This window comes from Lycorma delicatula, chromosome 9 (assembly GCF_047948215.1).
Source record: "Lycorma delicatula isolate Av1 chromosome 9, ASM4794821v1, whole genome shotgun sequence".
Lineage (NCBI taxonomy): Eukaryota > Metazoa > Arthropoda > Insecta > Hemiptera > Fulgoridae > Lycorma > Lycorma delicatula.
The window spans coordinates 11,851,440-11,878,217 of record NC_134463.1 but is presented as its reverse complement, the minus strand read 5'-3'; the positions used below and the strand labels follow the sequence as shown (position 1 = coordinate 11,878,217).

The window sequence follows — 26,778 nt, the reverse complement described above, 5'->3', positions numbered from 1 at the left end:
ATTGTGTGGATTTCTCTCTTTGATATAGTTTTTAATGTAATATATACAGAAATCATATGTTTTGACTTTTGATTTTATTATGATTTTTTTTTTAACAATTTATTAGTTTTGTATGTTAGGTGCTATAATTAATAAAATGGTTGTCAGTGATTATCTTGAAAAAGTGACAGCCATTTTCAAGATTCCTCTGCTAGCTTACTAGGGAAAGTGGTTTTATTTTTTTGGCTGAGCTAAATATATAATTGCTTATCAGCTTCCCAAGTCCATTGAAATGCAACACCTTTATTCTGTTCACCACATCATTATTCTCAGAGAAATCTTTTCTTTGTGATTTACATAGGTCATCACCACAAAAAAGACTGGTGTAGATAGTGTAAAGCAATAAATTAATGTAGACTTTACTGTTGTGGAATGCTCTTGTATACATGGCTTCAATTCAGGAGGGGATAAATGATTAGTTATAAATAAAAAACATTATTTCACTCATTATATATATTATATTTACTGAATAATAATATTACTAGTAACTTGAGTGAGTCAAAAGTACGAAAATTGCTCAACAACTTACATAATAATTATGTTAACAACTTTAAAACCGTTCCAGATAGATTACTATAACTTTCAGGATAAGAGTCAACTACCTTACCTTTTTATGAGAAATAAAATTTCTACCCCTTTTTGGAGGTGGTCCAGGGGTTGTAACTCAAATATAAATCATATAAATGGTAAAACCCTTTGCGTGATCATTTTAAAGGTGTCTTTAAGACACCTTTAAATTACATGAATTGTACAAATGTACATGAAAATGTGGTACAATTCCCAGCGTGTATGTTTCAGCTGAACGTCAACCTGCATGTAATTACGAATTGGAAAACATTCTTCAGGCGATACAGTTTAATCCTACAAAACGCACATGAAGAATTTGTAAATGACTCGCATTCCACAAAGTATAGTATGAAGGACATTAAATACTCATGGACTGCATCCTTATGTTGAGAAAGTTAATCCACCTCCAGCTTGGTGGCAGTGCTAGATGACTGCAGTTTTGTTAGGAGTTAACAGTAATTACTACTTAATTCCTTTTATACTTTTTTTTTAGTGAAACTACCTGTAATAGCATGAAAAATACAGAATTCACATTGATGGCCAAAGAAAACCCTCATGCTGTAGTTGAATCAAATTTTCAGTAAAGATTTTTGGTGTGGCATGATCGACAAACAGTTAATGGGTCCTTTTATGCTAGAATGTGTAACATAAGCAATTATCTGGAATTTTTAAACAATGAATTTCTTACAGTACTTAAAAATTTCTCGCTGGTGAAACAAATTGAAATGTTCTATCAACTTGATGGAATACATACACATCTCGTGAATGAAGTAAAACAATTCTTAGATGAAACATTTACTGGTAAATGGATTGGAGATAGAGGGCTGGTAAATTGGCCACCTAAATCACTGGATCTTACTCCCTTAGATTACTGTATATGAGGATAGATGAAATGCAAGGTATGCAAACAAAACGTAGACACACAGGATGAAACTGATTGCACGCATTCTCAATGCTGCTCTCCTCATTTCGGAACATGAAGTTATCTATCATTAGATTGACGACAGAAAATCGAAGGAAATGAGTTGAAAAGTGCATAGAATACAATGGTGGAATTTTGTATTTATTGTAAATTAATTTAGTATAAACCACAGAGTATTTTTTTTAAAAGTAAATAAAAAATATTTTAATTTTTCAAAGGTCTAAATTTATTGTACTAAAAACTGTTGTTTTTTTTATTTTTACAGTTCATAACATTTTTCTGTTAAATAATCTTTTCTGTTTAAAGTTAATTTTCTTTTTTTGTTTTTCATAGACTTTATTACTTCAGTTTTCTACAGGTTTAAGTAACATTTACACATTTATTAGTTAACACCACCACAAAAACAAATGACAAAAAAACATGTTTTTTGTCACCAAATTTTTCTGTTATGCTGGATATCATAAAAACTACAGGAAACACTTCTACAGTAGAGAACTCTGGGACCTGTTTTATTCAACTTTTAAAGTAAAACACAAACTATCAAGTTTATCCCTTATACTGTAGCACTTTAAAAATTAATGTATGATCTCATTTCATTGAAACTAAAATCCTGGCCAAATGTTTTTCTAGATGTTATTTGACAATAGCAAAGTGTTTTCAGACTTATGTTTGTATGAACTTTTTCCTTATTTCAAGCTCTAGAATCTGTTTCAAAATTATATCCCTTTCCTCCTGAATCACTGTTTGTAGTCTTAATTACTATCATGAAAGCTGTTAAGAGTGAAATGTAGCTTGTGTGAAACAAAGTACAGGTGATTCAAAGAAACGGGAAATTTTGAAAGTTGTGTTGGTAGCCGTGGGCAATTAGTACCACTTGATAAGTGGCGGCCTCTCTAACCTAACCTGCCATTTAGTTGTCATGGATCCTTGGAGTGGTGCGCAACGTGCATTTGCTATCAAAGCGTTTTACAAAAACAATGACAGTGTGGAGTGAGCGCTTAGAGAATTTTGCCGTCATTTTAATCTGGGACGGCACGACCGTGTTCCATCAGCACATGCAATTAAAACATGGTTATCTAATTTTGAGGAAACTGGTTCGGCAATGAAAAAGAAACCTCCAGGTTGTGAGCAAACCGTCCGTACACCACAGAGTGTTCAAGCTTTACAAGATGCTGTCACACGAAGTCCACATCGGTCAATCCGTCGTCTCTCAGCATCTTTACAATTGCATAGTTCAAGTGTTCGAAGAATGTTAGTGAAGGACTTGCAATACCATCCATACAAGTTGCAGATCGCCCAGGAACTGAAACCGAACGATGCAGTTGTGCGAGCACAATTGTGTAATGTAATGCTTCAGAAGTTAAATGATTTCCACCTCAGTGGATTTGTTAACAAGCAAAATTTCAGATACTGGGCACAAGAAAATCCTACGCAGCTACACCAGCGTCCGTTGCACAGTCAGAAAGTGACCGTGTAGTGTGCTATGTCATCTTACGGTGTTATAGGCCCTTATTTTTTTGAGGATGACAACGGTCTTGTGATTACAGTGACGTCGGCTCATTACGTAGCAATGCTTGAAACCTTTGTTGTGGAACAACAAAAGAGATTTCCACCAATTCTTGACACAGCCTGGTTTCAACAAGATGGAGCGTCACATACTGCACGAATATCGATGGCAGCTGTACGCCGATTGTTTGGACAACGTGTCATTTCACGAAATGGTGACATTAGATGGCCTCTCAGAACGCCTGATCTCTCAGCTTGCGATTACTTCTTGTGGGGTCACCTTAAAAGCAAAGTGTTCCACAGTAGACCTGCTACAACGGAGGACCTGAAGGCAAAGATCTGAGAAGCAATTGCGGAAATTCCAGTTGAGATGTTATGTCAAACTGTGAACAATTTAACGAAGAGACTTCGTGAGTGTTTATGTAGAAGAGAGGAGGTCACCTTCTAGATGTCATCTTTACAAAATAAACTAAAATGTATGTATCCTAAAATGGCAACATTTGTGCAATTACATGAAATAAAATTCATTTTCTAAAAAAAAAATTTTCATTAACGTTATTTAATTTTTAAAATTTCCTTTTTCTTTGAATCACCCTGTACAACGAAGTTATGTGCTGCCCACATCAGATTTTTGTTTTCTTAAATGTTTATAAACAATAAATAACAGTAATAACAATTATAAAATAAATTAATAAATTTTTCTACCGTAATTCATTCATTCAGTATCATAGCAGATCTTAAAACATAACTATTTGCAATACAAATAAATTGATACTGAAAATACTATCAATTACCCATTTAAAATCACTATATGACTTTTTTTTGGCCTTGTGATTTCAATTAAACATACATACAGGCAAAACACATGGGTCAAATCAAATGGTAAACAATAAAGGTCAAAATTAGAAGAATTCTGAATCCTATATATCCTCCTTAGCGATTTATTGATTTTGAAGCCAACTCCTCATTTTTTATTGTGTCGAGGAAGGTTAGTTTCATATTACGATAATTTGTTTATTGAAGAGAAGAGTTTAAAGGTGCAAGCAGATATTTTGATTTGAAGTTATTTTGGTTTTAAAAAGTACGATGTTGGTACCCACCCTAAAATTTCCTAATGAGGAAGGGTGCTTAACTGAACGATGATGAACCCTTTTTTCGCTTTTCCTTGATCAATTTTCATCATTAAAAAAAAAACATTTTTACACAAGAGGTAATCAATTTTGGATACCAAATAATAGCATTATGAGATGCTGCCCGCCTGGAGGGCCTAGCTGTAGCGGTGTGCCGTAGGCACACCCTGCAGGTAGTACGTTGAAGTAAAATTATATGAATAAAATTTTAATTTACTATTTTATGTGAGGTATAAAAATATGTATATACTTTCTAATATAATATATTTTTCTAATCATTAATATAATTTAATAGTTGTAAACTATGATTTGAATGAAAACCAGTTGATTTAATCTATAAACTGTTTAAACAACAACCAAAATTAAAATAAAACTAAAAAATAATAAAATAAAAACTAATAAAATAAAACAAATAAAATTTAAGTTGATAGTTTTAAATTATTTTCATCAGTTATGAAAATTGTCATGCTTCAACATATTTTATTGAAAACATAAATATAATAAAAACATGGAGGAAATCCAATTAATTGTAACTATTGTAATTTATTCCTAAATGTTGGAGTTACATCACAAAAACAAACAGAATAAAAATAACAGATATTTTAGCATATCACTAAGAATCTCTTCTAATGTACTTTCGGAACAAAATTAATTCACCTTTTTTTAATTAAGTAGTTTTTGCATTAATTTTTAATAATCATTTATGAAATATGTATCACCCTATCTTGAATGACAAGTTTATAAACTATTATAGTAACTTGTTAGTGTTTTGTCCCAGTTTATGTCCCAAGTTTGGAAAGCTTGGTTGCTTTATAACAAAAAAGGAAGAAAAGATTGCTTGATTCATTTCATGTTTTAACCTTACACATCTATGATACGATCATACTGCTTAGAATTTGACAGTAATTGAATAAGTTCTTCCAGAAGTTACTATGTAAATGACAATACAGACTTTTCATTTCTACAACAGAGCTGTGTAAGTAAGAATAATGTTTTATTTATAAAACATTATAAATGTTTTAAGTATAAAGGCGTTTGATGTAGATTAGTATTTTTATGAATTATGAGCATTTTTTAAAAAAACTTGGTAACTGATGAGTTTTGATTTGTTTTGAAGTGATTTAACTTAATATTTAGGTTATGATATTTTGTAGTTTAGAATGTAATTAAAATTAAAAGATTTATAATAATATTATAGCACTTTTATAAATTTGGTTTTAAAAAATAAACCCATTTGTTTGAGTAAATTAATTTTTTTTTTTTTTTAAATATGTATTCAGATTGTATTATAAACAAAAAATTAACATTGGTTTTTATATATTCTTAGAAGTTTTAAAGAAGTGCTTAAAAACTTTGTAGAAGTTTTTCTAAGAAGGTTTAAAGTATCAGTTGTTTGTGTCATGAGTTAGATCCTGTTTTTAAACATGAATTTACATCCTATTACCTGGGATGTGGTACATGCTAAGAAATGTCATCACAGTTGTACTTGTTTACCTTCGCATCGGATTTACTAGAAATTTTTTAAACTTAAGAAAAATGACCAGTTCTTATACATAGATTAAATTCTAAAAGATGTATAAAAATCAATTAGTAATAATTAGTCACATTTTCAATCTAAGTTATATTTATTCTTTTACTCAGGATTTTTTACTTTATATATTAAAAAATACTAAAAGACCTCACAAACAAATGCATATGTCAAACACACATACAAGTGATTATGATCTATGAGTTCCTTTGTTTTCATTAAGTTGGATATTTCTGAAACTTGCGAGATTTTGTCCTGATTTTTAAAAATTGATTGTTTAGAGAAGCTTTTAAATCTTTCTTAGTTTCATTTGTGTATTCTAAATTAGCTGTTTTAAAATTTCAGAAATTGATTCATTTTAAGTAAAAAATAAAATTATAAAAGCCTATCATTGCATTACTACAACCACACATTTTCATGTCAGTTTTTTTAGTATAATAAAATTTGCCAAACCTGACTAAGATTGAAGGGTGGTATCTTCCTGATGGCAATTCACTTAATTACCACTTTTCCTAGGCACAGAAGGTGAGAATGGGTACTCATTTTTTGGGCTACTTAAAATTTATCAGGTTGCATACTTACGGGAGGTAACAAATACCACTGCACAGCAGCAGTTTATAATATTGTTGATTGTAGGTTTTGAGTTTTTTATATTTACAACTTAACTTGAAGAATCCAAGAGGTCTTTTACAATGAAATAATCTTTATAACATACCTGAAGATTTTCACAGCCTTTAAGTAAACCTTCTTCAATTGCTCTGATCTGATTATCTGAGATGTCTAGTAAACGTAAATTTGACAGTCCATGAAATTCGCTGCTAGAAAATATTGGATTTAAGCTGTCACCTAAGAGGTTTTCAGATAATCTTAATTCCTGCAATGAATCCTGAAGGCCTAGAAATAACCTTTCAGGCAGTCTTCTTAATGAATTGTGAGAAAAATCTAGTATTCGTATTGGTAATCCTGAAAAATCATAAATAATGTTAAATCATAAATAGGCTTCAAAGAAAACAATCAATTATTTTATTCTTCAGCCAGAATGTTTTAGTCTGTAAAATCATGTTAGACTTAGTTAATATTGTTCAAACTTAAGTTATGAAATGAACATTTACAAAAGGGGTTACAATGTATTTCTATGTTCAAAATTTTAACAAGAAAAAGAAATGTAATTATAAAAATTGGTATGTAACAAATGAATAGTATTGTGCAATTAAATTAATATATACATTTTTTAATTATTTATTTTTGCTGTATCTTGCTCATTTTATAAAGTCAGTATTAGATTGTTCTTTTGACAAAAAACAATTGTTGCAAGTGTGGAAATTTTCAAAACAGTGGCTGATCCATAGTTGACCTTGGCATGTGATATAGTAATATGAAATCTATATTTTCATTTCTTCTTTAATTTATTTATCCAATTTAAAATAATTTTAATCCTCAGATACAACAAAATTTTCTGATTGTTACCTATTCAAATGTGATTTAATTTACATCTAATAAAGATTTATAACATTTCATTTTTATTTTATTTTATCTTTTTATCCTTATTTGTTGTTTAGCGTAGTCAGTTATTTTAAATATTGTAACCTGATATTGGTAACCTTCATTACCACCAATCTGCTGCTGATCAGTGAATAGCAATAAGCTGGTAATTTTTTAATATTGTTTTATGTATATTTACTTTTACTATTCCGTGTGGTAAAGAATTTTCTTTAAAAATGTTTTGGTAACTGAGAAAAACTAAAAGATAAAAGAGAGACTTGGGTAAGCAAATATTCCTTAACTCTATATGTATATAAATTGGTAACTCTTCATCAACTTGCTCATTACTGACTGGTGTTTCCACTTTCTAAATAGCTAGAAAGTTGAAATCTTGCTTAATTAAGCAAGCTTTCAGCTCAGATTAAACAAGATACCACTTTGAAGGGATTTTATTCATCCCTAAGTTGAAAAGAGTTGTAAACTGATTTTTCATAATAAATTAATCATTTGTCTCTTGTTTAAGTACTGTACGTAATTATTAGGAATTTATACTTTAAAAATATTTAGAGTAATATTTTATTCAAGTTTTGACATTTGCTTTAAAACTATCCCTTTGAGGGATAAACAGAATTATAGTAGATTAACATATCTCCGTTAGTCTTCTGAATCTGTTATCATGAATCCCGACGGGGAGTCTTATTCTTTAAGACTTTGGGGATTGGCGTCCCTACGGCCCTAGCCTCTGCTGCTTTTCTTCTCACTATACACAGAGCTGCAGAACACTTTACATTATACACATAACACTTACTCCAAACACTTCCAAGCACTTCATAAATTACAACATATACCCTTACACAAATACACAACAACATCTTGTACCGTTTCTTCTTGCACTTGCACTTGCACTTGGTGGTGTTGCGGGGTGCAGCCATGGACCAGGGTGGGTATTGTTGTTCCAAAAGGTGGATGGCTCTGCATGGTGGGTTTTGGACGGTGTCCTCTGGGTAAGTCCAGTTGCGTTTGGCTCTGGCTCCGGTGCACGTGAGCTCTGCTAGAGTGGTCCATAGTGTCGCCAGTGTTCATGAGTACCATATGTCTGCCCTTTTCAGTGCTTCTTTAGTGGTTGTTGGTTTGCATAAGGGGGCCAGCTAGCCCGGGAGATTGGAGGGGCTTCGAACGGCGTTCTTGGCCGGGGATTTATATGGTGATGGAGTAGCGATGCAGGAATATCAGTAGTGCAGTTTATTGTGGTCAAATGCAGGGAATAAGGTGGGTCATTTGCAGGGGTTTCACCATTCTTGATTGATGAGGCCTTGTTGCAGTGTGTGGCGTCCGAAATTAGTTAGGAATCCCAGAAGTAGCGCCCTGTTGTTAGGGGTTACTGGTCGCGGGCAGGGTCGGAGGCTGTGATCCTTCAGTTCGGGGGGAAGGACGAGGTGGTGGTAGAACCGCGTAGTACCTTGAATTCCGGTGGGAGAGTTGTCTGTCGTGGCTTGACTGGTGTTACGCCGTCTGAGATGGCAGAGAAGCTGTCCCCGCAATCGGTCTCTTCTTTCGGTTTGTGGTGGGGGGAGAGAGAGGTTTTGATGTGCCAACACCTTCACTTATTGTAGCCTTTTCTACTCCGACGATATCTGCGATGCCTTTCCGTCCATGTGTAAACGTGCATTCCGGGTACTGGACGCTGCTTCCAGTGTCAGGGTTTTGGCCACATTGGTATTCGTTGCACTAAAAAGCAGGTTTGTGTGAGTTGCGGCTGTGCGGAGTGTAGTGATGGCGCATATGCCGTGGCTGGGGTGTGTGTGAATTGTGAGGGTTCATGTTCGCTAGGGTCTGGTGAATATCCCGTTTATGGGCGTGAACACGCAGTAGTGAGGATTGTTGCTGGGCAGAGAGTGTCGTTTGCTCATCGGGCGTGCGGAGGTTCCTTGACATGGGGAGTCCTATGCGACCCATTGTTGGTTTTGTCCGGGCTCTTGTTGGTAGTGTGCCAGGGGACAGTGGGTGCATATCGTGTGGGGGACTGACAGAGTTTATCTGGGCTTTGTCTGAACGGGTGGGGTCCCTCACAGCTGCAGTTGCAGCGCTGAGCACTGGCAAGACGGTGGCTTCTGCCAGAGGGGCCGATGGTGGTCTGTCTTAAGTCCATACCAGTCGTTGCACCAACACAGGGAGTTCCTGCTGCACCGGTTGTGCGGCGAGCAGCCAGGATCTCTGTGAGGGAATCTGGTAAAGAATCATCGCTGTCCTCCTGAGCTTTCAGGTCCCTTCCGCCATCTCGAGATCTCTACCAGCATATGGTGGCGGATGAAGAGGCTGAAGAAGCGAAGCACTTCTTAAAAATCATAAAATAAAAAAAAACAGATAGTATTTGATAAATAGTTTGCATGCAGAGTTTTTATATATAACAGGAAATAAGTTTTTCCAACGGCTACAAATATTATTCAGTGGAATGTTTGTGGTCTCCGTTCTCACCGTGAGGATATTGAAATCCTACTAAAGGAAGAAAATCCTTTAATACTTGTCTGCAGGAGATTCACTTCCATCCAGAGAATGGTGTGACCTATTGCGGATACATTTGAGAATATGACTGTCAAACTGAGGGCAGAGAACGAAAAGGTATGGCTGTTTTCCTAAAGAAAATGGTATTGGCCTCACGGATACCACTGGATACAAACATCTCTGCAGTTTCAGTGAAAATATTAGCACCATTCAATGTTAATATCTGCAAAACTCTACGATATTAACTCAATGTTAATATCTACCTCAAAACTTCGATATCAGTGAGGATGATCTGTCCAGTGTTTTCCCAGATTCCGGTACCCTGCCTAATAATTGGCGATTTCATTGTCCATCACCATTCTTGGGGCTCATTATCATATTCTTCCCGGGGAAGGGTAGATAGTTAATCGACTGAGGCAAAACTTAGATTTCTGCTTATTGAACAATGGATTGCACATGTTTGTATCATCTTCATCAGGTACATCTCTGTGCATCAATCTGTCGTGTTCAGCATTCCTATTTCCACGTCTTAACTTGCGCGTTTCAAAAAACCTTTTTGGAGGAGATCACAGACAGGTTATTATCTCGATCGGTAATGGTGATTTTCCTCAGAGTCAGCTATGCAGATGGTGGTTGGGCATTCTTGTTGCTGCACTAGTTGGTATTACGAACACATTTGATTACTCTTTTAGGTCAGTTTCACTAAAAACATGCTATTGTCCTGAGTTTATGAGGTAAAAGTTGCTGGTAAATATGTGCCTTTTACTATCGGAGGTTCGCAAAATGAATTAAACATTCCTTTTTCTTTTGATGAACTAAGAGGTATGCATTGAAAATTCCCGTGACTTATCCCCTGGAAATGATAATATTAGGTTCAGTACGTTATCACCTCTGAGTACTGCATTATGACATATTTTGTCTATTTATAATAAAATATTCTCAAACCAGGTGTTTCCAGATTCCTGGTCAGAATGGCATTGGTCATTACCGTACTGAAACCTGGTAAAGATAAGTTATGTCCTTCTAGTTATTGTCGTATATCCTTGACCAGTACTCTGTGTAAGTTGATGAAACATATGATAAACTGTTGTCTAGTGGGGTACTTTGAGAGAAACAACCTAATTGCCCTCGAACAATGCGGTTTCCGTCAAGGTAGATCGGCTATCGATCATGTAGTTGCCCTGGAGTCTGTTATTCAAAACGCCTTCCTACTTCACTAACGGCTAGTTGCGGTATTTTTTCATATGCAAAAGGTGTACGACGCGGCTTGGAGGAAGGGAATCCTACATAAACTTCATGAATGCATCACCTTGCATTTATCATGAGTTTCCTTACCAGTTGGTTCTTTCGAGTTCGCGTTGGAATGACAGTATCAGAAAGGTTTACACTAGAAAACGGAATACCACAGGGAAGTTTCCTAAGTATTACATTGTTTATCATAACCATAAATTCTATCATAACCTGCATGTGAAAACCCGTTGTGTTCTTTATTTTTTGATGAGTTCTCAATTTACATAACATCTAGAACCTTAGCTACTAGCGAGAGGCTGCTCCAAAATACAGTAACCCGTTTAGAATCATGATATAAAACGACTAGATTCACGTTTTCACCATAGAAAACGAATGGCATTTGCCTTTCATGCTTGAAGGTAGATACTGACCCTCAAGTGTTTTTACATGGTGAACCAGTTAAAGCATGCATCAGGTTAGATTTTTAGGAATATGGTTTGGCTAACATGAGTAATACATTTAAAGGAGTTGAATGAAAAATGTTGGACATGCTGAGAGTTTTATCTAATACTCGATGGAGAGCTGATCGGGTATGCATGTTGCGCAGGAATGGAGCTCCAGTCCATTCCTGCTTCAACTACAGTTGTATGATTTATTCATCCGCTCGGTCCATCGCTGTTAGAATGCTAGATACAGTCCATTATTCATTCATTTGTCTTGCTAGATTTCGTTCAATTTCATTTGTGCATTTCGTTCAAGCCCTGGGGTAAGTCTACTGGTGGGAAGTGGTGAGCCGACCCTTTTGAGAAGATGGAATCAAATGATCTGCACTTAAGTAGCTGCTATTAAAGTGCAACGAAATCATCCAATCTTTGATGCAGTGTTTTCTAACCAATATTTAATTTGATACCAAGAGGAGTTGAGATCTACTGCTCCGCTAGGCATCAGAACTCACTGCCTTTTCTCAGCTCTAAATATATAATTACCTGCAGTCCTTGCTATTATTCTTTACTACTACCCCAACTTTCTGTAAATCTCTCTCTCTCTCTCTCTCTCTTGGTGTATATTCTCTTGTTAATTACTAATTTGATCTCTGTCAGTATCATAAAAAGAACACAAATACAGTTATCTTAAAAAACGAATCTTACAATATTATAAATAGGGTGGATCCTGATGCTATAGTTTATACAGACAGCTCTAGAAATGTTAATTCTGTTATTTATGTTTTTGTGGTTGGCAACAGAACATAAATGATTGGTTTTCCCAGCATCACCAGTATTTTTGTTCCGAAACTCTATGCTATTAATAAGGCCCTACATATAATTAGGCCAAAAATATTAACATATTATTGTTTGCTCAGATTCTGAGTGCCTTACAGGCGATTAATGATATGTACTCCAGACACCAATTGTCTGTGAGATTCAGTGTGTTATTTTGCAAATGAATCACTGTAATACAACAGTGAGCTTCTGTTGGATTCCCTGCCATATTGGGATTTCAGGCAATGAGTGTGCTGATGCAGCAGAGGAGGCTTGTTTCCAGTCTTCTTTCACCAATCGTGTCACTTCGAATGATCTTGTCTGTTTTCTAAAGAGGGTGGTTCATGGTGAGTGACAAAATGATAGGGATGCTAATATTATCAATAAATGTCATCCAGTCAAGAAAACTCTGCCACCGTGGAGCTCCTCATGAAAAAACAACTGTCAAGAGGAGGTCATTATTTGCCATTTGCAAACAGGGCACACTAGGCTCACTCTTGGGTATCTGATGGTGCAAACAGATGGCACCTGTTTGTGTATGTTGCGACTGCCAACTAACAGTGCACCACATTCTTGTGGATTGTATCTGTTATGCGGCATTGCGTTGCAAGTTTAACCTAGTGGCTAACAAGCGAACTAAGATAAGATAACTGTTGTTATCTTATGTTTTACAGTTTCGTAGGGCCGTCCATGTACTATAGTGAGTTTCAACTATTCAAACTAATTGCCATAAAGCAGATTGTAATTTTATTATTTTGATTGAGATATTTAATGTAATATATCTTAGTTTATTGCAACGACTATATTGTGTCTGGGCAATGATAATGCAAAAGTGTTTTTTGCCCAGAAAACCGGATAAAGGGATTATATATACAGTTTTATTCCAAAAGGATTCAAAACATTTAATAGGAGGATTTATGAAATAGTACAATTTAAAATCCCATGGCCATTATACAATCTGTTTACAGAACAAATCATTTTTAAATGATTTATAATAGTGGATGTTGATTTACCGATTCAAAATGTTGATGTTCATTATTTGGATTATTAAAAAACAATTGTTGTCATACATACCTGCTGAAGCAAAAGCTGGTGTTGGTAAACCTTGAAGTCCAGCATGTTTTTGTGTGAAATATACAACTGGTGCTCCATAGGGTAGGACTGGAAAATCACCAGGAAATACTACTTTATCACAATCAAGACCTAGTTCTCCTGATCCACTAAGTCTAAAACAACGACATGGATATCGAAGTTCTCTTAACAGTCTTTCACATGGTGTAACTTCCCCTCTTACATTTGTCACTTCCAAATAAAATATCAGAATTCCCCACAACCACATCCTGTAACAAATGAAAACAGTTTTTTTTGTTAATTTACTTATCTAATAGATATGATTTGTAAGTGTCATTGACAAAAATCAGGCTATCTAAGTTACAGTTCTAACTTAAATACCAATACTTATAAAATACTACATATTTGTACTATATAAATATTTAAGCTACAGTAATTCTACTGTGCCTTATTTATGATTGAACTTCCTTTAATGAACATTAGCATCCTGGCAAGATAGGAAACTACCTTGATCTGCTGTGATCTCTCCTCTTTTCCTTCTTAACACTTTCCTGATTCTTTATTCTTGTTTCCTTTATTGAGTAATATATGAATTTGGTCAGCTGTCACCTTAGTTTAATCTATTTTGTTATATCTTTTGAAACTGACAGGAAACCCGCTTCTTTATAGGGATTCAGTAAGGTGATGACTTTTCCTGGTCCTGAACTCCTAATCAAATATTATATGAAAAATCAAACTTGTGACAGGAATACCTTTTGGATAAAGCCAGTCCTCTGTCTGTTCCTTAAACCTTTCTCATGAATCCAATCAAGGTGACCAGTCTCATTTGAAAGTGATCCAGCTATTCCCAAGAATAATTAGCATTTTATTTTGACCTTCTAGGAAAAGTAAAGGAAAATTTACCGTTGAGTTGATATACTGTTTCATATCAGCAGATCAAGACTATCAAAATGCAGGTGATATTGAGCCCAACAGACTCCTTTAATATTTTCACTATAAGAATTAGCTATAAAATAAACATCATAATTTTTAGAGAAAACTTCTTTGACTACTACTTCTTTACCTCAACTGCTTTACTTGCATCACTGTCATAAGAATAATAGGTAATGAAAGTACCAGCTTAGTTTAGCTCATTCTGGAGAAATTGTACTATACCCTATCTTTAACAGTGATATTATATATTGTGTAATAAATAGTAAAAGTGTAATAAGTTTAATTACATATTTATTCATATTTTTAACACTTTTTGAACAATTTTTAAATTCATTATTTTAATGTTTTGCCATAAATTTTGAAATGATAAATGCACTCTTCTTGATAAAATATTTATGGTTCTAATGTCAGCAAATTGGTTGTTTATTATTACTTTATGTTTTAAACAAATTTATTGTTGTTTTATTAATTAATTTTCATTAGAAATTTAATATGAATATTTATTTTCTATTTAGATTTGTAAACTTTATAGCTGAACTAAGCAATAAAAAAAAAAAAACACTTGACTATTATGTTGAATTATCATGCAAATTAAAGAAAATAAAAAGGCTTCACTTATAGACATTTATTATAATTGCACAATTGAAAGAGTTACTGTGGTTGTACTGAACTGCATTTGAACACAATGTATAGTTGTCGTGAGAAAAATTTCTCAACCATGAAAAGAATTGAACAATTTGCTATGAAAATGACAAGTAGAATAAAAGAAATAATCTTGCTTTAAAAATAATTAAAAAAAAAAAATACTTGTATGGTAGATTGCGTGCAGCTTATTTACATTTAATCTTGGTAATATTAAATTGACAATATGTGTAATTTTATAAGTGGTTATTCATCATTTTATATGAATAATTATGTATTTTGTTATGGTTCACATTTCATTTACGAATGAATGAATAGTAGAAAATAAAACTATGAAAATTTAAGTTATAGCAGTGATAATGATAATTTTCTCATACTGAAATTTTACCCATCAAAATAAAATCAGTTTGATAAAAAAAGAGAATTAATAAAAATTTGAATGAGTTGGATATAGGAATTTCTGTAAACGATTCAATAAATCTTGTTAAAATGAACATTTTTTTATATCTTCTCTATCTCCAGTTAAAAAGTTGTTGATAGTTCCATCCTCCTATAGTAATTTAATCAAGCCTTAAATAAACTGTGCTAATCGGTAAAAATATTTAAATTCCATTTAATCAATCCTACTATCTAATTTATATATTATTTTTGGAATATATTTCTTCTGCTTTCTGTATTCTTTGGTTGTTTCCTTTTTTTATGCAGTCGTCTGGTGACTTTCCTCTCCATGTTACCCTTGAGTCTTCTCAATCATTTGTTTTCTTTTATATTCTAGTCTAGCATAAACATAATCTTGTTTGGACAAATCCATACCACAAAACAATATTTTTAATTTATTTATTGTTATTATCTTTTATGACTTCATAGGATCAGTCCATTATCCAAGTATCTTTGATGGGACTGTTTGGGCCGTATGGTCTTCCTACTACTTTTTCATACGTTCTGAACTTTTTGCCCTTTTTAAAGTTGAAAATGTTCGTGTTGTGAGTCTGAAGTGAGTGTTTTTGTTCTTGATTTTTTTGTATTTTATCTTATCTGTGGTGCCTTCTAGTGTAAGTCCAATTTCCTTCAGATCCTCTCTTATTTCTCTGATCCATTTGCATCCTTTCTTGGTATTTTTCGAGTCGAGATTGTACTGTACTAGCTGTTTCAGTAGTCTTGAATCTTGCATCGTTATGATATGTGCAATGAATCCTAGTTTCCTTTTATGCATGGCATGGTACGAATGATAACTCTTTGTTGGGCATAATCCACCACTGCCCGTCTTTCTGGTACTTTTTATTGAAGCAGGTTTTTAATTATTCATTTGATTTTGTGGAGTCTGTCTATCTTTAATTGTTCGTTCAGGTGGAAGATTGTTTCTGCTGATTAAGCGGTTTCTGGTGTTGTAAGTGTATTGTAGTGGCTTATTTTTGCATTTATTGATAGGCATATTTTATTGTTAGTGTACCAGGTTAATTTTTGAGCTTTAGATAGTTTGTTTCTTATATATATATTTTTTTTTTTCTTAGGTGATTTCCCAAATTACATTTGTTTTTATTTTATATGAAGTATGAGATTAATATTTTAGTATGATAAATTCCAAGGTGGAAATGCTGCTACCAACATAAAATTTACTATTAATAACATGAACACTCTTCTACTAACTGAGACACATTAGGTGTATATAATATACTACTTAGAAAAAAAAAAAAAAATTAATTTTTGACTTGCTCCTCTGTTGTAAGGTGTAATGGTGTAAGGTTGTAATGTGTGTAAAACATATGTGGTATAATTGGCTCTAGTCAAATTTGCTTTCTGTGGTAGTAATAATGTTCATTGTGCAGTCGGGTGTGGTAAAATGTTAATATGTCACTTGAAGCGTTAAAAGTTATAAATATTTTGAAGGACTGTATGCTGATATTAAACAGTACATTTGTTGGTGCAATGAAGATGACTAGTGGAAGGCAATTCTATCCTCATTTTTTTTTACTAAGCCTTACACATGATGCTTGTTTATTGCTAAAAATTGCCACATTATTTCTATAAATGACATTAAAAATATTTTTGTTGTCAAGTTATGTATAACAAAGTATTAATACTCTGAAAAATTACTTAAAATCAAAAAACCTATTTGTTCAACATATTAGACCATTCTTGTATACCAATATTTTATTTTGGAATTATATCCATTATATTTTATTTAAGTATTGTAATTAATTTTATTAACACCACTTTTAAACCACACTTTTGAGATTATATCATAAATTTTCTGTATTTTTAATTAGTATGTAAAATAATCTATCTTCAACCAAAAGTTCTCTTTCTAAAATGTGAATGAATATATTGAAAACAAATATTTTTGCATAGCATATTTGAAAATACATTTTTAAAAGGTTTGCTAACACTATTAAAAATCATTGTTTATTTTTAAACCTGTTTATTCTTTTAAATTCTTAGTACATAAGACTTGTGTATGCAGTGTAGGAACGCAGTGCAGGTTAAAGACTATAAATTCAATTAATGCTTGGTAAGCTTAATCAAGAACAGAAAGGAATCTGTGCTCTCTAGTTGTAAAGTGTTAAATAGTGTGATGCCGTTTAAAGGACAGATGAACAGAGATTATGCAATTTCATCTACCTATTGTTACAAATAATATTTTTTGTTTTAAAGTACAATGAATATATTAAATAAATCATCTGATCATTCAAAGTTAAACTTATTTTAAAATTTCATTCTTTGGGAATATTATTTGCCTTCTTTGTAATGTATATTTAATTGATTGTATACAAGTACGTGATAGTTAAGAAACACGTATTAAGCTAATAGTTTCAAGTTGTATCACATTTTTCCCTTTGTATGTTTTATAAGTTCTCTTTTATGAGGAATCACATTGTTTTGTGTCATTACAACAATAAAAGAATTGACTGTAATGGAACAAATCACATTAAAGTGTATTGAAATTTTATAAGAAGTCTGTGGAATGTTACTATATGCAGTTTCCATGCTTCTTTTTATTATGTAATAGTTTTTCATTACCTAATTCAGTTCCATGACTTTCCAATCTTCTTTTATACTATTCTACTACCTTTTAGACTTAACTTATATAGATAAACAGTTTTTCCTGTATATCTATTGTTACTTAATATATTTTTATTACTAGTTGTGTGGTTTGAATAGTGTTTTTAAGTAAATAAACATTTTTTAATGTATTACAATTTCAAAACAATATTTAATAGAACCAAAAACGTTTCATCTTATAATAGAGTGATCAGTTTTGAACATCTTAATACTTATCTATTACTAATTTAGGTAACATGGTCTAACTGTTGATTTTAATAATTTTTTCCAATAATAATTTCTGAGTGGTTCTTCTTTGCAAGCTATTTTTTACCAGGAACATAATCATAATAGTGCTTTGAAAAAAACTAAAAGATAAGATAATTCACACATGTTAAAAAAATAAAAAGCAGCTTGTTGGGTCATGCTCTAATACAAAAGACTACTGAGGAAGGCTTAGAAGAACTGTTTGGAAAGAAAAGAAGTAGAAGTCAGTGAAGGATTTAATATGATGAACATGAAAGGAGGAGGATCAACTTGTAAAGATATAAAAAGAAAGGTCAGGAAATGGAAAAATCTGAACTGTCAATACTGCTGTTAGGAATGCGTCTGAGCATAGAGAAGCTTATGATGATGTTTATGTTGATGATAATTTAAAAAAAGTTCCAAATTTTTTCCCCAGTTTTGACTTGTTTTGCTTGTAGTTCTGTAATCTCTTATTAAACATTTTTTTTTAAATAAAATAATTTATTTAATAACTATTAAAAGATAAATTTTTTAAACACTGTGAAGTTGTCAAATAATTTAAGTTGTTGAAATACACTGGGAAACAAAAAAGAATTTATTTTTATCTGGGAAGAAAAATATGTTATTCTGATAGTACCTTTTCTCCTGAATTCAAATATGATATCAGTTTTTCCCCATCACACAGTGTTTCCGAGAGACAGACATTTATAATTTCAAATATTTTAATACTTTCTGCATTATTAATTACACAATATTCACACACTTGACTAACCTAGAAAGTAAGAAATGATGATTTTTTGCTATATTTCAACTGTGGAGCATCCCTCTTGATGGTCCAGCAATAATCAGGGAGCATATTAGGATTTCATTTGCCTTGATACCTCTTTTCCATAGTTGAAATCTCCTGATGAAAGTGTTCAATGTGCTCATTGCTCACTGTGCCACAATTTTCTGGGAAGAAATTTAGATGCAAATGCAGGAAGTGTACTTTTAAGGACTTATTACAAACCAAATTTTTATAAGATCATGACAATATCACAATAATTTTCCACCTTTCGATTTCCCAAAAACCTCTGAATAACATTTTTGAATGCTTGCCAAGCTGCTTTCTCCAGTGGATTTAATAGTTTATCAAACTTTTCATCATGCATTAGTGATTATATTTGTGGACCCACAAATATTCCTTGTTTAATTTTTGCATCACTAATTTTAGGAAACTTTTGTTTTAAGTGCATGAAACCAAAAGTATTGTCCATGGCCTTGATGAAATTCTTCATTAATACTAGTTTGATATGTATCAGAGGTAGATAGATACACATTTTTAGTTTTACACAATGTGTCATGCTTTATATTTCTCAGTTCAGGATTGAATGATTCACATTTAGGCCATTATTTTCTAATGGAATGGTTTTTTCTGCCTCTACCATCCCATTCACACAAAAAACAACAGTACTTTATGTAACCAAGTTGCAGACCAAGAATAAGTGCAGTTACCTTCAAATCACCACAAATATATTCCATTCATACGCTGCATGTTGAAGCTTTTGTTGAACCAATTTAAATTTAAAGTTTTCATGTTTCTTTCATACTAGCAGAGTGAGTCAAAGGTACTTACGGGAATTTATTACCATTATGCAGAAACACAGCTTTTAAATTAACTTTAGAGGAATCAATGAGCGAGTGCCATTCTGTTGTGTTATGTCCATTACAAAGTCTCTCCATAAGAGAAGAAATGTCACTACAAAACACTAAGCCATTTTCTTCAGAAAAATAATCTTTAAATTCAGAATGACCTTAACAATAAGTACCTACCTTTGAATTCTTTTGAAGAAGATTCAATCCTTTTATCCAAGAAGCAAGTATTTCAAACTGTTTTTTGGATAACTTAAGTCTTGTATGAGATCGTTAAGATTTTCTTGAGTCAGTAAATGAGGTTCAGATGAACTGCTTTTTTCAAAAGTTGTATCACCAGAATCTGCTTCTTTTTTTTCCTTACTTCTATCAAACTCTGAGCTTTCTTCATCCAATGTCACTTGTTCTGGAGCTTTGGTATGGGTTATTATTTACAGTGTGGAATTGGTCTCATTACAGATTGCAAGTTTGGGTATACCACTGCATGTTTTGATTTTTACGTAATCCCTTTAATGTTTGTTAAGCAGGAATAACAGTCAGAAGAGTGATCTTTGGGTTCCCTCCAAATCATAGGGATAGCAAATGGCATGTGGTGTGTGCCATTTTGTCATGTAGTGAGAAGCCTAGAACATGATAAACAACAGATATGTGGGGCCCAGGCCCTTGTTTGGTCCCAACTTTACATCCAAAATAAAGTTCATAACACCTTCTTACTAATGGAGAAAGGTTTCACCTTTGGGACTTGAGTATCACTTCACCACATACATAACAAAAATGGTTAGGATAATAATAATAATAAGTGTTCTGCCCAAAGGCAGGTTTTCACCTGGCCGCCCTCCATTCTGCTTGATTCTGTGCCATCATTTCATTTTATAGTAACTTGCTTCTCTTTTTATGTGGTCTATCATTTTTATTCGTCCCAGACCTCTTGCTTTCCTCCCCATTACAAATCCTTCCAATGCCGTCACCAACAGGCAGTTACACCTCAGCCAGTGTCCCAACCAACTGCATTTTCTTCCTTTTATTATTTCAATAATCGCCCTCTCTTCTCTATGAAGCACCTCCTCATTCCAAACTCTCTCTGTCCAGCTGATCTTTTCCATCTTCTTCCAAACCCACATTTCAAAGGCCTCCAATCTTCTCTCCTCTCCCTTCCTAATAGTACATGTCTGTCTCATAAAGGGCCACACTCCACCCAAAACATTTCACAAATTTCTTTTTAGTGCAGATTTAGTTTGTTCCATAGCACTCTCCTAATTTTGCTGAATGCTTCCTTTGTTCTAGCAATTCGCAATTTAACTTCCTGATCACACTGCATATCTTCCTTAATGATGCGCCCCAGATACTTGAAGGATGCCACCTTGCTCAACTTTATTTCCCCCAATTCTAATCGTTGCCCTTTTGGTTGATTTGCTAATTATCATGGTTTTTGTCTTCTTTGTATTTATCTTCATCCCATACTCCTCGCAGGTTTGATTTATTCCTCAACATTTCATTTATCATGTACTCACCCTCTGCCAACGCTGCCATGTCATCAGCAAACCTAACGCACTCTAACCTCCTTCCTCCAATATTTACACCCTTATTATCAGTTAGACTCTTTCCAATTATCATTTCTAGGTAACAGTTGAACAGAGTTGGTGACATGCAACATCCCTGCTGCACCCCTCTACCAAGTCTGATTTTCTCTGATAACTCAGTCCCAATCTTTATTGTTAGAACAATTTTAACAAACTAGGCCTTTTGTAACTGACAACTAATTAAAAGAAATAAGGTTGTAATTATGTAATATACAATAATTCAGACACACAAAGCACTCACAATGACATATTTATTGGTTCACTACTATCTCACAACTGACATCGTTCTGATGTGTGGTACTCTAGATCATGTTTGTACAGGTTCGGACATGTAATAACATGTCTGAACCTGCAAAACAGTAGCAACACTATCCTTTGAGTTAGCTCATTTGGTTCCATCATATTTACAATGCTCTAGGAGCTTTTACTTGACAATGGACAGACAAACAAAAAAATGGTTTAAAATATTTAAAAAAATTAAAATAATAAAAAAACTGTGAGTGATGGAGAAATTACGAATACATATTTGAAAACAGGATAAAAACTGCATTAAGTACACCTATTGGTACTTGTGAGACAAAAATCATGTTGACTAGTGTTATTTAAATTGTTAAATAGATATTCTCAGAATAAAATTTTGTTAGAAATCTTTTCAAATTTTGTTGCAAAATTTTATTTGTTTACTTTTAAATTTTACAAAGTTATTGTAGCTAAAAAAAAGGTTTGCAATAAATTTGTTGCATTTTATAACTATTTAAAAAAAAAATCATTAGAGAAGCAGTTTTGGTGCCTGTTTTATTCTTTTGTCAGATCAAAAACCACATGAGATCTTCAAATTTACTTTTTAATTTCAGTTCGAAAAATTTTGTAAAATTTTTTTCGTTATAATTTGAAAACAAAGCATTTCCCAAGTTTCTTCGAGTTTGAAATAAGCACTCATATATTTATATGAACTTTTTTTTTACTTTCACTCGTAGAATATACTGAAATTCTTTTCATTTCTTCACAAGACACTGTATTTATGTCTAAATTTTGAATAAAAAAGGAAAAATGCATTACCTAAAATTGGAATTATATAGTGTTTTTAATTATATTTTTCATTAAATCTATTGCCTTTAAAATCTATTATTATTTTTTTTAAATGAGATAATATCAGGGTGGGATTAATTCTTACCTTTATTAAACTTAAATTTAAGGGGAAGAGGTAAATTCGATTTTTTTTTTTTAAGTAAGATTTTATTCAAATAGCACAGAATGTTTTCAATTGATCTTAGGAAAACTTTATGATTCCTTAGGTCAGAGTTTTTAAGCACAGGATTTATTTAGGTAAACGTTTAGCAGATTTTTCATTGATGTAACAAATCCAATGGTTGTTGACATTTTACCCATTTCTTTAACATGTTATCTTTTTTACACTTTTAGTATTCCGGATACTAATCTCTGAAACATTCCAGGTGCTGGAACCATTAGGTTATAATGGTTCCTGATATATTATGATTTGATAACAGTTCATCGCAAAAAAGTGAGTACAATTATTTAAAAAGTATTTTAACAGTGATTTGATAAATTTAATAACAGTGCTCTTAGAAACAGTTTTGAAATCTGAGCTATTCCAGGTATTTAACAAATATTTTATAAGTAAAATATACATTAATGCTGGAGAGATCATTTTTTTTTATTAATAATAAGATTAAATACCGTTATGTTAATAAAAAGAAAAGATTATGAAATTTGTTTATTAAAAAATACATACATTTATATATTTTTTGTATTCAATAATTAAATAACAAAAGTTATCTCTGAACAAAATTATACTGAAATTTCTTTATAATTAATTCTCTGAGGAAAATATTATTGTAAATTTAACATAAAAAATTAACTCCATTGGTCTTGACTGTCAACTCATTTCAAATCTTAATCTCTTAAAAGTTAATATTTCCATATGTATTATTTTGATTGTGTATGTAAAGTTGTTTTACATTCATGGAAGAAATACCAAACCTGTCAGTTATTTTTACACTATGCTCTAATTCTTGCATAACATTATATAAAGCTTCATTCTGAATTTTATGTGAACATTAATATTCTGAAATTTTGGTTGTAATAACTTTTTAATTATTTTACCTAATATAATAAGTTTAACATATAACTTTATTATTTTAAACAATTGTGTAAAAAACACTATTGTGTAAAAAAATATAATTGTGTACTAAAAAATTCAGAATTGTTTAAAAAAATTTTAATCTGTTCATCTTTTGTAAAATCATTAAATTAAATTTTTTAATCTTTATGTTGGCTAAATATGTAAACCAAGTGCATACAAATTTAAGTGATGTTTAAATACTAGGTCAAATTTTTTGCTATTTAAAAAAAATTAAATGGTCACCTCTTGTTTTCATATTTAGTAAAATCAGTTTCAGAAATTATATAAAATCTAATTACTTTATTTATATTTTGTTGTCCATCTCTTTGAAAAAAATGATAATGGCTTTTATCCTATATGTTGTTAAAATATAGCAGATTGATTGCTCCTTATCCAGAAATAGTACTAACTAGTCACAAAAAATTTGTAGATTTCCCATGAAAAATTGGATCTGTAAAATATTTGATCTTGTTTCAAAACGGATTTTATCTTGCGTTCAAAAGATTTTTAAATTTTCTTGTGATCATATTTTTATTTTCCAAAATCAAATAATAAACCATTTTAGAAAATGATTAAGGTATTTTGATTAATGAATATGAAATGCGAGTTCAATTTTTTCTTTTTATGTTCACTTATCATTTCTTTTCTGGTTTTAGATGCAATTTTTATGGCTGGATGTACTTTTCAACAATAATAGAAAAACTGAAGTATGGAAAATAGTTGGTAGGAAATAATTGACTTCAGGTAACTAAAGAATGAGAAAAGAAAATGCTTCTCAAAGAAAAGGTCTTATTCAGAAGTAGGTCCACATCCCACCTAAAATCCTTTGAGATATTTTTTTCAAGTCGCTTCAGCACATTTAATTACTAATCAATGATTTTGGATCGAAGAGTTTAAATGTATGCAAAAAAAATTTAGAACCACCAAAATTGCTACAGTTTTTGTAAAGGAAGATATTGAGTTATCTCTAGAATTGTGTGGTATATAGAATTAACCAATTGAACTATGTATGAATCATCGTCAGATCCTTATTGGAGGTATTGTTTCAATATATAATTTTAATTTTTTAATCACTATCTAAACTCGAAGAGTTTAGAATTGTGTGATATTATATATATTATTAAAAAAAAAGAAAAAAAGAAGACTAATGTAGATTAGTAACTACCTAAAAATTTAATAACTATGACATAAGAGAGACTAACACGTAGAGTCATGCGTAAATTCCATCGATGACCTCAGAGAGATGTTTCACTAAACATCAACCCAACCTAACCTAACTAACGAAACCTGTAATCAAACCGCAAATTACGTACTGCGAGCAATAAAGTGTTATTTTCTTAAATATGATATCCCGCTAACTGATCCGACACAGTATTTGTTATACCGAAGGTAATAGGGAAAAAATTGTTTGAATAATTTAATTTTTCTCTGTTATTTCGTTTTTAGTTTTTAACTTAAAATAAAATTATTAAAAAATTATGTCGACTGTAACTAAAAATAATTTATTAAGCATAAGATGATAACTATGCTATAAAAATTAACTCTTAGAGCAGACTGCTTAAAAAAATGTACTGCTATTTTTCTAATAATTATTTACCCTATTGAAATAAAAGATTCGTAATAAAATGTCATCAACTAAATTTTGATTTGATCGACCTATGTACATAGTCATTCTTAAAAATATTGACATGGCTTATTTTTTGACTCCGGCGTGAAACAACGGCCTATAGAAAAAAAATCAATAGGCTGTATAGTGTATGTTCAAGTATATTTAAACGTTTAATTATGCAAACATTAATGTTAAAATTTTTTTACATTATTAATTTCATCACTTGAAATGAACCTTAGGAATAAAAGTGTATGAAATATGCAGGTAACATCACTTGCACCTCGGTTGGCTCAAACTAATATGCCACCTAATATTCTGTTCAGTAAAGAAAACCGTGGAAAACCATTTTACTTCTCAGGTTTCTTTTTAAGCTGGCGTAGTATTCTTGTTATTTTTGAAGATGGCTACATCTTTTTTAAAAGTCAGTTTTGACCTCCCTGGTTATGCGATTTAACAAACGTATAGGTTATCGGTACCCTTAACGAAATGAAATAGATCTTTTTATAGTGTAGAAATGCCCTTGAAAAATTTATTAGTTTTCTGTAGATTCACGTAATAGTTTATATTTTTAATAATTTCTGTCGTATCATCTTGTTCTGCGAATTCAGGTAAATATCTGTTTTGGCTGGCCTATACGTGTAGTCCGGATAGCTGTGTAAACTTCATACTGAAAACATTGGATAACGAATGATCCTACAAAGTTCGACTGAACGAATGAATAAGATGTATCACCGTAATTTCAATCGGTCTAATGTTGTTTTGCTTTAGATAAGCTGCCACAGTTCTGGCGGGAGTTTGCCTGTAGTTTGTACCGTCATCTTATATTATTTTCGGTAGTTTGTATCATCCTGCCTTACCTGGAATTTTGTATAACCTGTCTATACCTTTTACTACTAAAGCGAACTAGAAGCATTGATTCTGTTTATGTTATGCCTACATAAAAGTATGAAGAGAAGTTTACTGCATGTATACGATTAGGTCACGCTTTTAATCATTATTATTATTATTATTATTATTATTATTCGTTGCAGACTAGCAAATTATTTTTATAACAAACAAAATATTTATTTGTCATGTAAAATCGATTAGTGTAATTAATCGATCATGTAAAGCTATAAGAAATATTTATTTATTTGATTTTTTTTTTTTTTTTTTTTTTTTTGGTCTTCAGTCATTTGACTGGTTTGATGCAGCTCTCCAAGATTCCCTATCTAGTGCTAGTCGTTTCATTTCAGTATACCCTCTACATCCTACATCCCCAACAATTTGTTTTACATACTCCAAACGTGGCCTGCCTACACAATTTTTTCCTTCTACCTGTCCTTCCAATATTAAAGCGACTATTCCAGGATGCCTTAGTATGTGGCCTATAAGTCTGTCTCTTCTTTTAACTATATTTTTCACAAATGCTTCTTTCTTCATCTATTTGCCGCAATACCTCTTCATTTGTCACTTTATCCACCCATCTGATTTTTAACATTTATTTGATAATAAATTGATATAAGCTATTATTTAATAATGCTATAATAATAATAGTGAATGCTACATGCAATACGACGATTTTAAATCGGTTCGGTGGTAAAGTTCCTGTAAAACATAACAATAAATATATAATAAATAGATCAAAAATTTACTAATAGTGTTTGATTCTACAGAGAGATCCAAAAGTTGCGCACATCAAAATTAAAGTGACAATAAATAGTAATACAGTCGAAAAT

At 32.0% G+C, this 26,778-nt stretch overlaps 1 protein-coding gene across 1 annotated transcript in view; it reads right to left on the bottom strand.

The window, feature by feature from the left end:
• LOC142330516 (uncharacterized) overlaps window positions 1-26,778 on the bottom strand; it is a 267,434-nt gene that overhangs the window by 23,583 nt on the left and 217,073 nt on the right. The window contains exons 2-3 of the mRNA XM_075375838.1: window positions 13,240-13,505; window positions 6,408-6,655 (exon numbers count right to left, since the gene is read on the bottom strand). Coding sequence (XP_075231953.1) covers window positions 6,408-6,655; window positions 13,240-13,505 — 514 coding nt within the window. The remainder of the gene's footprint in view (window positions 1-6,407; window positions 6,656-13,239; window positions 13,506-26,778) is intronic.